General features: G+C 37.8%; 2 protein-coding genes across 6 annotated transcripts; one reads left to right on the plus strand and one right to left on the minus strand.

Moving 5' to 3' along the window:
• Positions 1 to 891: 891 nt before the first annotated feature.
• Positions 892 to 11,127, plus strand: LOC101889314 (DEP domain-containing protein DDB_G0279099). 5 transcript variants are annotated; one of them, XM_005186719.4, is made up of 3 exons: positions 892 to 1,069; positions 7,751 to 8,551; positions 10,037 to 11,127. In XM_005186719.4, the coding sequence occupies exons 2-3, from the start codon at positions 7,981 to 7,983 to the stop codon at positions 10,906 to 10,908; spliced, it is 1,443 nt and encodes a 480-aa protein (XP_005186776.1). In that variant the 5' UTR covers positions 892 to 1,069; positions 7,751 to 7,980; the 3' UTR covers positions 10,909 to 11,127. The 5 variants fall into 5 exon arrangements, with proteins under 5 accessions (XP_005186776.1, XP_005186774.1, XP_058978613.1 ...); XM_005186717.4 differs by lacking the exon at positions 892 to 1,069 and adding an exon at positions 1,201 to 1,799; XM_059122630.1 differs by lacking the exon at positions 892 to 1,069 and adding an exon at positions 1,958 to 2,203.
• A 106-nt stretch (positions 11,128 to 11,233) lies between these two features.
• On the minus strand, positions 11,234 to 15,521 carry LOC101889137 (trifunctional enzyme subunit alpha, mitochondrial). Its single transcript, XM_005186715.4, has 4 exons — positions 15,198 to 15,521; positions 13,863 to 14,569; positions 12,246 to 13,156; positions 11,234 to 12,177 (listed from the first exon to the last, which is right to left on the minus strand). Exons 1-4 carry the CDS (start codon positions 15,274 to 15,276, stop codon positions 11,529 to 11,531), a joined length of 2,346 nt encoding a protein of 781 aa, XP_005186772.1. The 5' UTR covers positions 15,277 to 15,521; the 3' UTR covers positions 11,234 to 11,528.
• Between the last annotated feature and the right edge of the window lie 846 nt (positions 15,522 to 16,367).

The raw sequence follows: 16,367 nt of genomic DNA on the forward strand, positions 1-16,367 counted from the left end.
ATGTATTGAACAATTCGTTCCCGAATCTCAGAGGATTTCATTGAAAAACAGTTTAGAATGATCAAAGTTCCAAATACAAAATTTAGATTTTTTCCCGCTTATGTTCCTGATTTAAAAATGTCAGATTTAAAGCTGTCATCTTTCCGATAAAATTCTCAATTACAACCGCTTCGGGTGGTTCTTCTACGAAGTGGTCGATTTTTAAATGTTTTTGAACATTTTGATTGAAAAATCTGATTTTTGTAATAGTTGTTATCCGCTTAGCAAAAGGTCTCTTTTTCGTGCATCATGCTAATTTCATCTTCCCATCCCTGCTTTTATTAAATTAGATAACGCTATATTCAATTGTCTCACCAGTGTTTGTTGGTTTTTTTTTTAAATCCAGTTCCAAAATATCGATAGCAAAAATTCTAAAACCCCCAAAATTCTTAGATAGGTTTTTTCATAATCTTTCAAATGACACCTATATTGTTTATATCGTTAAGGAGCATCCCGGGCTGTCTTCTAAAAATAAAAACCTCCCGTAATCTGCCTAAAAATATCTATCTTTGAAAATTAAATTTATGTGCCTCCAGTTCTTTTTCGTGCTTTGCGGTAATTCAATGCTTCCATCTCTGTTTATACCTAATTTAATACCTTCTTTTGACCACTTGTTTTTAAGCATCTTCTCACAATGTTTGTTGGGAAAGCTAAAAGCTTAAAAATGTGTTGCTTCACTGATAAGAAAACAACAAAACAAATTCTTTGAGAGCAACTTCCACGGAAAAAAACAAAAATACAATACCGTGCGAGAGACAGAGAGAGAGCGCCAGGAGAGTACTCAAAAATAAAAAGAGAGTGAATTGAAAACGTTGTGCTGTTGGTTTGGTTGGCGGGTGAACTACTTGCTGAATGCTCTGTTGGTGGTTTTTCCCCTCAGTGGGGCGGCGGGCGGTGGGGGCATATGCTGTTGTTTGTTTTATGTGAACTGAGCCGATAAGACGAAAATGTTCACTGAAAGTTGTTCGTTCGTTCGTTCATTTGTCGTGTGTGTGTATTATTTTTGTGATAAATACATTTCCAACGAAAGGTATTCTTGTCTCGTGCGTGTGTGTATGTACATATGTATTTCTGTTGTTATTGTTGTTACGATGTCGGTGGTGGCGAGGAGGAGGAGGCCGCCCCAATACATAAGCTGTTTGTGTTCGTTTGTTCTGTGCTTTGTTAGTTGAATTTGTTGCCTGATACGGAAAACATTTGCGTTTTGTAAGCGCGCTCATTCGCTGCCTGCTCGCCAGCTGAAAGAAACTACTGGATGTGGTTGTCTTTCTATTATTATTATTTTTTTTTTTTTTTTTGCTTTGCTCTTCTGTGTTGTGTTGTGCTGTGCTCTGAGTGTTGTTAACAAACATATTCATGTCCAATAATAAGAAACAACAACGAATAAGAAAATTCAACGACACAACAACCAGCTAAGCAGCGAGCCAGCCAACTCATGTCTAAATTTGTGTTAAACAAATAAAGTTGAAATGAATTGAAAAAACAAATAATAGACACAGAAAATACATAATAAAATTCAAAGCTAAGCGAAGTAAGAGCGCACAGCGAAGAGCGCGGAGGAGCGAAGCAAACATCCAAGACACACGTAACACCCAGAGACATGAACATTGACGTTTATTTGATGACAGTCTGTTGAAGGGTGAAGAGAAGATAGTGAGTACGGCGCGGAAATCAACCGACTCATAACGAATTCCGCGATTTTTTCCATTCAAATTTAAAGAAACCTCGAAACGGAATTTTTTTCTTCTTCTCGACAAAAGGTAAACAAAACAACACGATGCAGAGTTGTTTTCAACAGAAGAAAAAAAAAATAGTGTTGTAGATATTTGTGTGCGTGTGTGTTCATGTGATAATTTTCAATACTAAATTACGTTTGAGTAGTGAAATAAAAATAACATAAGTTTTTTTTAAAAATAAGAAAAAATAATACAAAAGTAACAATAACATTTTAAGTTAAGACAAAAACAACAATGGCAGCAGCAACAGCAACAAGAACAAAAGAAACTTTGCGATAAATTGAAGAAGAAATAAAATTGTGTGTTTTACAAAAGTATAGATAACTAAAATGTGTGGAAAACAACAATAATAACAACAAAAACAACACCAACAACATCGTTCAGCATAAAGCACACAAGTATAACAAAAACAATAGTTGGCGAGATAGGTTAGGGTGACAGCAGCAGCAGCAGTAGCGGCAGCGGTATGATGTGGTTGGGTTTGGGGGGGGGGGGGGGGGGGGAGATGAGAAACAAAGGAGACAACCCAGCCAGCCTGCCAGCTAGAAAGCAAGCAAACAGTGTTTACAATAACAACTACAACAACCACAGCTATATTGCTGACTGACTGACTATTCACTGACAAGAATAACAATAACACCAACAACGACAGCAGCAAGCAAGAGATATAGCAGATACAGATATTTGTGTTTTGTCGTATTGCTCTGTCGTTGTAGTTGTTGTTGCTTTGTTGTTCGTTGTTTCGTTCGTTGTGTAAATCGGTTTTATTATTATCTCCTGCGATGGTATGTGTGTGTGAATGTATGTTAATAGTTCGTTGGTTCTTTGGACGACAACCGAAAATAACAACAAACGGACGGTCAAGCAAACAAACAAGAGCAGGCACAGAGCAAAACATGTGAAATTGAATGACAAAAAAAACAAACAAAAACCAAGAGAGATAGACACCACTCCCCACGACACAGATAAACTGAGAATAATATGACTTACCTTCATATTAGATTCATTCTTAAATTAATATCGAGCAAGACTAAGCAGCTAACAAGTCAATCCATTCCTTTTCGTTCATGAAAAAAAGAACAACAAAAATCTAACAAACAACGCGCCAAAGAATCTTAACCAGGTTTGCTCACCACAGACCGTTTTCGTGACAGCCAAACCATTCATACTCTCTCTCTTTATAACTTACATTGTTTAGAGCAAAGTCGATGAGAGTGTCACTTACCAACCGACATATTTTGAGCATCTCTGAACGTAACCTAAACCAACTCACACACATAATACACTGTTGTTGAAAATAATCTCATCCCTCCCCTCTCCTCCCCCACAGTTAGTAGGAAACCCCAAACACCACCCTACCTCCCCCTTTCACCCAAGAAGAGACATTGTCAACAACAACACTGTGCATTCTACGATGTCGTCGTCGTCTCATCCAGTGTTGCCAACATTTTGAGAGCTAAAAGCGTAATTAAAAACCAGAAAAGCGTAAATGGCGTAAAAACTTTCCTTAAAAAAGCGTAAAAAGCGCTATGTGTTTTTTTTCTAACCAAAATGCCAAATTTGTCAAAAAAAAAACAGTTTTTTTTTAAATAAATACTGTTTTATTCAAAGATTTAGATCGTATCTTATATAAACATTTCATGTAAATAAGCGCATATATATTTTTAAAAAATGTGCTATATGAGAAAAACTATTTTAATCAAAAATGGAAACAGCCTTTATATCATGTAAAAAATTATCGATAAAATGGGGAGCCAGGATATTATTAACAATATTCGTACATTTTGTGCGATGCAGCGAGAAGTTTGCTGCTTTGCTGTCAGCGAACTCCAATTTGCAAACTTCTGCCAAATGATTCACGGCCCGAAATGACGAATGTACAGCAACATAAAGTGAATATCTTCCTTGAGACCTTTCTCCTTGGGTCTTTCTCCCAAGCCGTTCAATATTTTGTAAAAATCAAAATAAACATTTATGTTTATTCTGTAAACTCTTACAACAAAGCAGCCATGTATGAACTTAATTATTTTTCTCGTTAATTTTACTTTTCCTTCAATTGGTCCATAATTCACAAAATTCTTCCTTTTATTTTTGTTTATTAAAAAAGAGTTACATGTAAACAAAAGAACTTCAATGACAGGAATGAAAGACACGTAAAGAATTTGCAGTAAAAATGTAAAACATAGCCACATTGTAAAATCTAAAACCCGCTAAAAGCACCAACAGAAAAGATGAAAAGCGTACGTACAGTGCTTTTTTTTCGTTTCGCGCTATGCCCACAATTTTGGCGTTTTGGGGGGTCTAAAAAGCACCATAAATATCGCGAAAAGCACTAAGTTGGCATCGCTGGTCTCATCTTCATCGGAATGCTCAAAGTATCAAAACAATACAACATTCGAACGCAAATGGACGGCGATGAACGGTCGGTCGTATTTGTTTGTCATTTTTAAGTTAACTTGTCGGACGAGCGAGCAACCAAAACCACACCACATAGAGCAGCAGCAGCAAACCACAACGTCGTCAGCAGCATTGTTTTGTATTGTTTTTTGTTTTTTTTTCTGACAAGGAAGAGCTTTTGTCAACAATGTTTAAAAGCTTTGGTGGTAGTGTTGTCGTTATTGTGTTTGCTGTTTAATGGTTACAAGAACCAACAAGATTTCCCCCCAATTTGTTTCTATTGCAAACCCCCCCCCCCCCCCACCCCATTCTCTCGTACCCTTCACACAAAATGTGTTTTGTTGTGATAAGAGAACTTTTAGGCGGGAGAGAGAGAGTTGTAACATAAACAAACATGACTTTTCATTGGCGGCCAATTGTTGTTGCCTTTCTCAAGTGAGAAAGTTTCATTCTCAAAATGACCGAATTATGTATTCTCTCAATTGAGATACTTTGTCTCCACACATTTGCTGATTCGATACCGCCAGAGATGGGAAGTTAGCATATTTTACATTTCATTTAAGTTAAATAAATCAGAGAATGATGCAATTTTTGGGGTTTTCAAATGGAATATTCGCAAACAGTTATTTACATTTTATACCCTCAGCCATATGGCTAGAGAGGGTATATATCATTTGTTACAGCTAAAAGTGACTCTTCGAAATAACGGTTTTAGACTCTAGGTATCTTGGGATTAAATCCATTTTAGGGCATTTGGAGCCGATCTAGTCGATTAAAAAAAAAAACAAATAATATCAGTCCGTTTTGCCGACAGATGTATACCTTGCTTGACAGACTTGAATTATTCCAATACTTGACAGTTGGCCAATATTCCAAGCAGTTGGCCAATATTCCAAGCAGTTGGCCAATTCATATCTGTCCTATGATTGATATAAATATTACAATGTGGCAGATTTGGACTATATCGACTACTTCCTGCACGTTATATGAGATATGTGCAAAATTTTGGAAAATCTGGAAATATGTGTGAGGTAACAGATATAGCGGACCAAATTCCGTTTTCATACTTCATCTAATACAGCTAAAAATATTGATATGTGCCAAATTTGAAAGAAATAGAACATTTATATCAAATTTTATGCGAAATCGTTAATTCCGATAAAATACATATTCATATCAGATTTTTCATTAAGAGAAGTTTTTAGATATAGCAAGTTGTAAAGAACCACCGACTTGTTTCGCAAGTGTTAAGTATTGGAAATTGTGACCCTCTGTGACTGAGGCACTGAAGGGGTTGGCAGATGTATATCATCTTCACAACAGATTTTGTGTTAGCCAAAATGTTTTTATGTGGAAAATTTAAGATGGATGGATGGATCGATTTTTTGAGCGTTTTGTTTTTCAAAATCTTGATTGATGCGATCTTTGCCATCTTTACAACAGATCTTGTGTTGACAGAAATATTTACATGTATCAAGCCTGAATGGAATCGGACGTTATTTTCACGTTTTATGAACTCCATGGATACTCAAAATTTTGACCCTTTAAGGGGGAGGTCTTCACACCAGACCTTGGGTTAATAAAAATATTGTGATGTGTGTAATTTGAAGAGAACCGAATGCTAATATTGGATTTTATGATCGTTTTGGTTATTCAAAATTTTAATCCTTTGTGGGAGAGGTACCAGAAGGAATTGTCCGATCTCTACCATCTTTATAACAAATCGTGTGTTGATGGAAATATTGCGATGTGCTATGTCTGAATGGAATCGGATGTTAATTTCGTGTTTTATAAGCTTCATGAATAGTCAAAATTTTTACCATTTATGGGGGGGGAGGTACCAGAAGGAGCTCACCGATATATTCCATCTTCACACCACACCAAGTGTTAATAGAAATATTGTGATGTTGTAATTTGAAGAGAACCGAATGCTAATATTGGATTTTATGATCGTTTTTGTTATTCAAAATTTTAATACTTTGTGGGTGAGGTACAAGAAGGAATGGTCCTATCTCTACCATCTTTATAACAAATCTTGTGTTGATGGAAATATTGAGATGTGCCGAGTCTGAATGGAATCGGATTTTAAATTCTTGTTTTATAAACTTCATGAATATTCAAAATTTTGAACCTTGTTGGTGTAGGTATCAGAAGGAGCTCACCGATATATTCGATCTTAATGCCAGATCTTAAATTTATAAAAATATTGGGATGTGTGAAATTTGAAGACAATCGGATTCTTACATAACATTTTATAAAAGTTATAATTATTCAAAATTTTGTCCCTTTGTGGTCGAGGTACCTGATGGTGTGGACCGATATTGTCCATTTTCGCACCTGACCTAGTACTGATGCAAATATTAGGAGTTGCAAAGTTAGAGCAAAATTGTATTATCATTTCTCTTTCTGTGCAGTAAAATATTTTCTTTGAAAATGTCGACCGTTATGGGGGGAAGGTACCAGAAGAGGTGGGCCGATATTACCCATCTCCGAACTCAATCTAAGTTTAATAATAATATTACGATGTACAAAGTTTGGACCAAATCGTATACTCCCTTCGAGAGTTATCGTGCACACCAGCCAGACGGACGGACATCGCTAGATCAATTCCATGTGTCCTGAAACGGATAAACGTATAAAACCGTTATTTCGATGAGGCACGTTTTAGCCATATGAAATTATTGCCATATCGCTGAGGGTATAAAAAATTACATCAATTTTTGTTAATAAAAATCCTGAAAATTTTTCACAATTTTTTCCAATTCGCTGCTAGTTTTCTTATAATATCACTACACAATAGCCAATCTGGGTTGTGAAAAATGTCAAGTGGACTTGATAGTTCTCGTTTTTAAATCAAATCCCCTATGGAGTTCTGGGTTCTTCGGTTGTGTGCTTAAGTATCTGTTTTAGACGTAAATATCTCCTTCATTACTAACGTGTTTAAGATTGCTGAAAATGCATGATAATAGCTTTCCTGGTTTGGAGGCTCAACCTTGTAGATTCCAAAAATACCTATTCCATGGCCCCTTTTATTAAAAAAAAATCCTTTGATATAAAATTTCCATCCCCGGATGCTGTTTTCGTATCGTGTAATACGTGGTCTGATTCATGAAACGAACAAAGCTGACATGACATTCTCCTTATTGAGAGCATGAACAACAAGCAACGAGCTTTTGAGAAACTGATGGAGAGAAACGGCATAGTACACCTGTCGTCGTAGTCTCTGTGGCGATAACCACGGCTCCAGTTGTGTTGTATGTTATGTAGCAGCGAGTGGTGTGAAACGACAATAAAAATATTGTTAGAAAAGCGCGCGCCTGTCACACAAAGACACGACACACACACGAACATACATAAATACACATTTCGAAAATTCAGCCATCCACGAGATATTATCAACGGACGACGACGACGACAAGACAAGTAAACACAAACTTGTTGTTTGTTTTGAATTTATGTTAAAAAATGTATAATTTGAATCCGCTGCTGCTGCCGCCGCCGTCGTCGCCTTCTGCCAGCTGACAGTTACTAGAAAATGTTGTTTTCATAGTTTTAATATTTTTTTGTTGTTGTTTCAGTTATTTATTACACAACCGCTCCAGCAGCAAGTTAGTTAGCAGCTATTACTCCCTTTTTTGTGTTAACATATTGCTCGCCATTGGGAAGCTGCCAGCCAACATTGTTAGGAAAAAAACGATAAATTTTACTAAATTTAAAATTCTTGTGGAAAAGGAGGTCTGGAGAGCAGCAAAAAAAAAAAGTAAATAAATAAAAGAAAAACAATATTGTAGACGATTTTTAAATAACAATGACCACTACAACATCGGTTCCTGCAGCCTCCAGTAATAATAGTAGTAGTAATAACAACAATACCACCGCAACCAAAGCAACAACAACAGTCACCGCCGATAACAACAATAGCAGCAGCACCACCACCAACGTCAGCAATACCACCAACACCGTTGTTTCCACAACAAACACTGACTCCAAAATAAACAGCAACAACAACAACACCACCAAGGAGACAAATTGCAGCATGCCCCAGTCAACAACAATAGCTGCCACCACATCATCCTCATCAGCATCCACAGTAACAGTGACAACCCCCACAACTACCAATGAAATAACGGTAACCACTCCGCCCAATGTTGTACTGCAGCGAGCCGTAACTATTACCCCCATCATGAATCATCCAGCCCCCTCGTTAACACCGGGAAATTTCACCCGGACCATGCAAACCGATGAAGATTTCAATATACGTTTTGTAAATCTCGTCCGAAATCACAAGTGTTTGTACGACAAAAAGGTGCCCGAATATCGCAATCGTGACAATCAGGAGAAGGCCTGGTATCAAATTTCGTTGGAGACCAAAGAGAGTGGTAAGTTTGGAAAAGCAATATTCAGAAGAATACAGATTGGATACCTTAGGGTCTTGCTTAAATTAGAGGAATTTTGGGTGTTCTATATTAGAAGATTTTCCGGTCTAGAAGAGCTTATCGTTTTGGGTTTAGGAGACTAAAAAATTCAACGATACCTTCAGTTCTTTTTCAATATGACCTCTATGCCTTTTTTTTAAATAAGAACTTTCTACATCCAAATTGAAAGTCCTTCATTTTCAAAAGTAGAAAAACCAAGGTCTCTGAATGCCTTGTATCAAAGATGAGGAGGTTTCTTATATAAAGTTTGAGAGGGTTCCTTATTGTAAAAACCAGAAGGCATATCTTTTAGAAGAACGGAAAAAATTATTGGAAGACTAGGAGGCCTACGTATATGATAGTCTCGGAGGCCTTTATGTAGAAGTCCACCTCTTGTAGCTCTCCTTTTCTAAAAGGCCTATCCTATCGCATGAGCCCAAAAGGTCTTTGTCTATAGAAGACAAAAGAATGTTTCGGGGACGACCGGAAGGAGCGGTTCGTATGCATTACAAACTCCGAATACCAAATTAGAAACATTTCCGGTGAATAATGTCCCTCAAATAAACAAAATACCGAAAATAGGGAGGTGCCGTTATATAGGGGCTATACGAAGACGACGACCTGCACAGACAATTTTCTGTCATAGGGTGTAGTATCCATTACGAACTTCAAATACCAAATTTGAAACAATTCCGGTGATTAAAGTCGCTAAAATCATCAAAATACCGAATATCAGGAGGTACAGTTATATGGGGGATATACGAAGAGGTGGACTTGCACAGAGTCCGCTTATGCCGAAGTCAAAGGTATTTCAATGGAAGAATTGAAGGCCTTCTTATAAAAAAGTGTGATGTTTAATATTAAAAGGCCCTATGCTATTGCAGAATCTTAAAAAGTCTTTTTGATAGAAGACCAGAAGGATCAGCAGCTGTAGGTGTAGTATGAAAGAAGATCAGAAGGTCATCTTTTATAGAAGTCTAGGAGGACAGGAAATCTTAGGCAGAAGTAAGTTTCATATATAAAGGAGACCAGAAGATCAAAATATTTCTTGCATAGACAAGACAGGAAGTTCTGGGATTTGGAATTAACAAGGCATTCCTAGAAGATCATTTTACGTTGACTTCATTTTATGTAGAATCCCAGAAGTTCTTTGATTTAAGTCCAAATGGTCTCCTTACATAGAAGTCTAGTAAACCTTTTTCTGAAGAAGCCAGAAGGCATTCTTAAATAGGCGACCAAATCGTATACAGAAAAGGATGATAAATTGTTCTTAGATACCACATTTGCTAAATTAAAAGTACTTTTTTCTTCTAAGCAGACCTTACGTTTTCAATATAAAAACTTCTGATCTCCCACATTTATTCGGGCCCTTTGATTTTCCATATTTGCAGACCATTTTGTATTACTATGGACTCCATGTAATCACCTTTTTGTGTTCTCTTCTTTCAGTTATTCACTGCAAAGAACGCTGGCGTAACTTGCGAGCCTGCCTCTCACGCTACATCAAACAGCAGAGTGGCAATGATCCCCAACACAAACCCTATTACCTAACCGAGCACATGGCATTTCTTTTGCCTTTCCTGAAATCGACCAGAAATTCTCTAGATGGCAATAGTAGTTTGGCCACCCTCTATCAATATTCCCAACAACAACACCAACTGCAACAACAGCAACAACAAAATAATTCAATATCCACCACGCTACAGGTTATGGTGCCACCGCAACAATTAAACTACAAAGATCATGGACTGGAGGTGAAACATTCCCTGTCCGACAATGAGGATGAAGAAACCATTGATGCTTTTGATCCGGCCATAGCGGCAAACATGCACATGCAACAACATCCCAATTCGCCGCCTTTGAGTGATACAGCTAGCGCCAATACAATGCAAAATTTCATACCCGATGTCCAGCTATCTGAGTTGAGAACACCCGATGGAGCGGTTCAGGATTATGTGAACACAAATATACGGCGAGATTCACATCATGATTTTCTGCATGAACCCAAACGCATTAAAACCGAGTGCCATGCCAGTGAGGCAACCACAACGGCCCAGTTGCATATGTATGCCGGCGAACAGGCCGACATGGAATTCTTTCGCAGCATATTACCCGATATTGCGGCGCTGACACCCCATCAGAAGCGAAAATTGAAAATCGGTATCCTAGAGCTAATCGATGATGTGGTGGAGCGATATCCACTGGAACGAAGTACAAATAATGCCAACCACACAAGCAACAATAATGTGACTAGTCAAACCACCCCCAATGCAAGCAGCAAGACACGGCGAAATTCCTCACGAGGAGATTGGCACAAATAGATGGGCAACAGACAGCCCAGCCATCCACTTCTTAATCTAATCAAAAAACATAAATCTAGTTTAAATTTTAAAATAATTGTAATAGAAATTATACAAGAACGAAAAACGTAACTATGTTGCTCAAGAAGACAACAACCAATCATCGTCCCCCCCATCATCATACACTACAATCAATGTGTTGTAATGCATTATCAAAGAAAAATTTGTTGTTATTTTTTATTATACTATTATTATTATAATTATGATTTCAGTCTAAAAGTTGTGTAAAAACAAAATAAAAAAAAATGAAAAGAACTTTCGGAAAGAAAATTACTACGAAAATGAGTGGAATTTTAGCAAATGTATATTTTTTCGAAAATTTGGCGTTTATAATACAAAATAAAAGAAGTTTTAAATGCTGTACTATTTCAAACACAAACAGCTTCCATTAAATGCTAAGCACGTGGAAATTGCTTGCTTTGTTGTGAAAATAGAAGAGCGGATATTAAAGGCATGTTTTTTTTTGTTTAAAAAATAAATACTTAGTGTTTAACACTACTGCACAGAGGGAGGAGGGGTGACACGACGCGACTTTTTGTTTAAACTTAGCAAAAAAGAATAAGTAACCTAGTAACCTTAGTTTACAGTTTCGAGCTGGCATTGGCTCCAGTATTTTGAGGATAGAATTTCTTGGATGGATCCTTGGCCATATCAACCAAAGTTTGGGCAGGTTTGAAGGGGGCGCCATAGAGGTCAGCATACGAATTCATTTTGTCAACCAATTTGGTGGCAGTGAAGTGATCTACCCAACGGAAGGGACCACCGCTGAATGGTGGGAAACCAAGACCGAAAACGGCACCAACATCACCCTCCAAGGGGTTGTGCAAGATTTTCTCTTCCAAACAGAGGACAGCTTCGTTGACGAAACGTGAAACCATACGCAAAGTCATGTCTTCGGGGGTATTGGCACCCTTGGAGACCAAGGCATACTTTTGCTTCAAAATTTCCAAGGCCTCAATGTTGACTGGACGGCTACCTTTGGTTTGGCTGTCATACATGAAGATACCCTTGCCTGATTTACGTCCAAGGAAACCAGCCAAAACCATGTCTTGCATAACAGACAAGTTGCCGCCGCTGAAACGTTCACCAAACGACTTCGACAAATCCACGGCAATGTGGGAGCCAACATCAATGCCGACTTCATCGGCCAGGGTGGCAGCACCAACAGGGAAACCGAATTTCTTGGACAAAGCATCCAATTCCTTGGGATCCACACCTTCTTGGAGGAGACTAAAACAAAAGCAAAGCCATTAGATTTCATTCATTCCCCCCTCCACACTCACTCCTCCTCAACTTACCGTATGGCTTCGGACAACATGGTGGCCAAAATGCGAGTAGTATAGAAACCAGGTCCATCACCCACAGTGATAACCACCTTACCCTGTTTCAGACCCATGGCAACAGCCGAGGCAATGGTATCTTGTGAAGTACCAGGATGGGTAATAATTTCCAACAACTGCATTTTGTCAACAGGCGAGAAGTAGTGCATACCCACAACCTTTTCGGGGCGAGAGCTACCGGCAGCAATTTTGGTAATAGGAATGGCACTGGTGTTGGTGGCAATGACACAATGTTTGGGTACTACAGCCTCCAATTCCTGGATGACACGGTGCTTGATCTTAATATCTTCAAAGACAGCCTCAATAACCATATCGGCATTTTTAAATTCATTATAATCCAATGTGGGTACCAAGTTGGACAGAGTCTTGTCACGTTCCAAACCCGAGATACGTTTACGTTTCACTGCGGTTTCCAAACCCTTTTGCACTTGGCCAATACCACGTGACAAACCGGCTTCGGTGGCATCTTTCATCACGACCTTAACACCCTTGTCGACGGTAACCTGGACAATACCGGCACCCATAAGGCCAGCACCCAAGACACCCAATGTCTTGACTTCTTTTTCGGGCTTGCCGAAACGATTCTTCTTACACTCAGTTTGTCCACGGAACAAAGCAATCAAACCCTTGGATTCGGGCGTGGCCGAGAGATAGCCAAAACCTTCACGTTCAGCGGCATAACCAGCCTCAGATCCTTTGTCCACACCCGTGCGAATAACATCGAGGATTTTCAATGGAGCAGGATAGAGACCATTGGTCATTTTCATAACCTGTTTGCGGGCAGTATCGAAAATTTTGTTCTTCACAAAATCGGTGTCCATAACCATGGCTGTGAGTTTGTTGACCAAGCCACTCTTTTCGCGGTTAATCTGAAAGAAAGGAGGCGGTAGATTATAAATTAAAAATTTATAAATTATGTAGATAGAACGACTTTTATGTGGCTAGGTTTAAAAACATCAAAAGTCTCATGAGTCTCTTTGTATATATGGGAGCTATACCCAACCGATTTCAATATAATTTGGCAATTTTTTTTTTGGTACCAAATTTCGTCTCTCTGTCTGTATAAACGAAATCGGTCGAAATATATGTGGGAGCTGTACCCAAATCTGTACCGATTTCAATAAAATTTGGCAAATGTATACTTGTACCAAATTTAGTTACTCATGCCGAATTTCATTGGAATCGGACATAAATATAGTGTTTAATGCATCAAATATGTAAAATCGGCCGAAATTTTATATGGGAGCTATATCCAAATCTGCACCGATTTCAATATAATTTGGCAAATGTATTCTTGTACCAAATTTAGTCACTCATGCCGAATTTCATTGGAATCGGACATACATATCGTGTTTAATGCATCAAATATGTAAAATCGGCCGAAAATTTATATGGGAACTATAACCCAATTCTGAACCGATTTCAATATAATTTGGTTAATTTAATATTTGTTCGAAATTCTGTTACGCATTCCAAATTTGGAGACTGTTTCTGTAATCGATCAATAGGTATGTGGATATAAATTCTAAATTTTTGGGTTCTATTTTAAGTTATAACATATTTCGCTCCACTCACCTTAATTTTACCGCTAACAATGTCATTGGCCACTTGCACAGCTACCTTTTCCAGATAGTCAATGGTCTGTTGGTCAGCCGGTCCCAAACCAGGACCCAATGGACTAACTAACAAATCGACAATACCAGCACGTTTGGCTCTCTCGGCAGGCAATTGTTTGCCCGTTAATTCCATATCCAAAGCTGTGGGCACACCAGTCAATTTTGGCAAACGTACGGTGCCACCACCACCGGGCAAAAGACCCAACATCACCTCAGGCAAACCCAATTTGGTCTTCTTGTCTTTGGTGGCAATGCGATAGTGGCAGGCCAAGGCCAATTCTAAACCACCACCCAAGCAAACGCCATTGATGGCGGCAACAATGGGTTTGCGACTACGTTCCATGCGCTCGAACATCCATTGGGCCTCCTGTGAGATTTTTGTGGCCTCAGCGGCGGTCTGGCATTTCTCCAACATGCCAATATCAGCACCGGCCACAAAGCAGCCAGGTTTGGCTGAAATCAAAACGGCGGAATTGACTTGGGCATTGCTTTCCAATTCCTTCAAGACTTGCTCGAATTCTTGGCTAAGATTTTCACCCAAAGAATTGACCTTGGCACCGGGTGTGTCCAATGTGACAACGAGGACACCATCGACAACTTTGGTGCGAAGATTTTTCTGTTGAGCAGCGGCGGCGGCAGACATCATGCGGATGTTTTGGCTGATAACTGGAATTGAAAAAAAAAAAATTAATTATTAAATTAATATTCTTGATATTTATATGCATTATTTAAGTCATAAGGTTAACAACATGTTACGGTACTTTTTAATACACATTGCTTCTCATATATATTTTCGTTGTTTCAAAACAATTTGTTTATTGCATAAACACTGGATAATATGGATTTATCAAGATTTCAAATCAGTTTTTTTAACAACACAGGAATTTAACCTTTTTACAAGGCCTTATCTTTTCACAAATGGGCCAGCCATTAATCTAGTACTGATAAACTCATGACTACGTAAAAAACACTTAAATTGCAATACTTTGTACCCCTTTACCCAAATGTAAAAAAAATACGAAAATCAAACGCAACCCAGTCCCCCTCCCCCCTCCAAAAAAAAAAAACTGATAAAAATGACAACGGTGATTATATACACACGCTCTTACATACATATACGATTTATATGTGTGACTGGCTGGCTGTTATGGTACAAAGTTCAAAGTCCAGTCCGCGGACCCCTCCGTCATTGACAAACATTTTGCATTGGGCAAACATAATATTATTAACCATTTGAAATTAATTAATTTAATTATTATAAAAATGAAATTAATGTATGACCTAATTTACTTACAGCGATTATTGCATCTGTTTTGCATAAATTGCCTTCTAGAGAGTTGTCCCACTGCCCCAAGAATACGTGTAGCCGACATTTTTGATTGGAAACACTTGATTTATTTTCTTCTCTTTTTTTTTGGATAATTCGGATCGTTGTACCAAGCAAGTGTTAACTCCTTGGTCTTGAAAGTTGATTTTAGAAATCAAAAAAATAAACTAAAATAGAATTATTAACAAAATTAAATTACAACAAAAACTAAAACTTTCGCCTAACAAATATAAACTTGTTGCCTGCCAGCCGAAATTGAATAATTTGCGAAAAAAAGACTTGCAGCCGGTAGGTAGTTGAGATTGCAAACAAACGATGACTAGTTCGATAGTCACAATAATAGTCTTATCGATTATCGTACAAATTAAGACAGATGGCTACGCAGTAAAGGCCTGCACAAGACGAATTGTATGAATTATGCTTTTTTCGACACACTGACTTTGTCTACTCAATCATGCGCTATGTATTTGAAAAGCAATGACAACGAACAACATCCCCCATTTTGATTCATGTGTGCCATTGTCTAAGGTTCGATCGTGGCATGGCTGACTCGAATATTTGCATGGTGTTCTCGAAAAATGCAGGGTGTCAACGATGACATCGAACCGTGTCATCGTCAAATTGTGTGTCATTTGTGTACGTGTGCTTAAATTGAGAGTGTGTGTGTGTGTGTTACTTTCGACGACGAGGGTGTGTTTTGTGTGTGCTGTAATTTTGAAGTAACAAACACCGCGTAAATATAAAATTGAGTTCAATAACAAAATGTACATGGGCAACAACAAATGAATAGAAAAAATGAAATATATGCTTAATAATCCCAATTTATTGGTGATTATCATAAAATGTTGGTCATAAAAAAGAGGTAAATATTGTTTGCATATTTTCAATCTACATATATTGTTCTTTTAAAATTAAAGTTTGTGGGCAGAGATTTGATGTTATAGTGTCTCCCATATTCCCCTAAAATATACAAACATACATTATGTCCAATACAAATACACATATGTCCAAACTTATTTTTAAGAACTGATTATTTTTTTTTATTCTCTTTTTACGAATATTTATGAATTGTGTTTTCCAAAGAATAATTTGTCCAAGTGCATTTTCGCTTATGCAACAGTTAACATTAATGTTGTT

This window comes from Musca domestica, unplaced genomic scaffold, assembly GCF_030504385.1.
Source record: "Musca domestica strain aabys unplaced genomic scaffold, Musca_domestica.polishedcontigs.V.1.1 209, whole genome shotgun sequence".
In the NCBI taxonomy this organism is placed as follows: Eukaryota; Metazoa; Arthropoda; class Insecta; order Diptera; family Muscidae; genus Musca; species Musca domestica.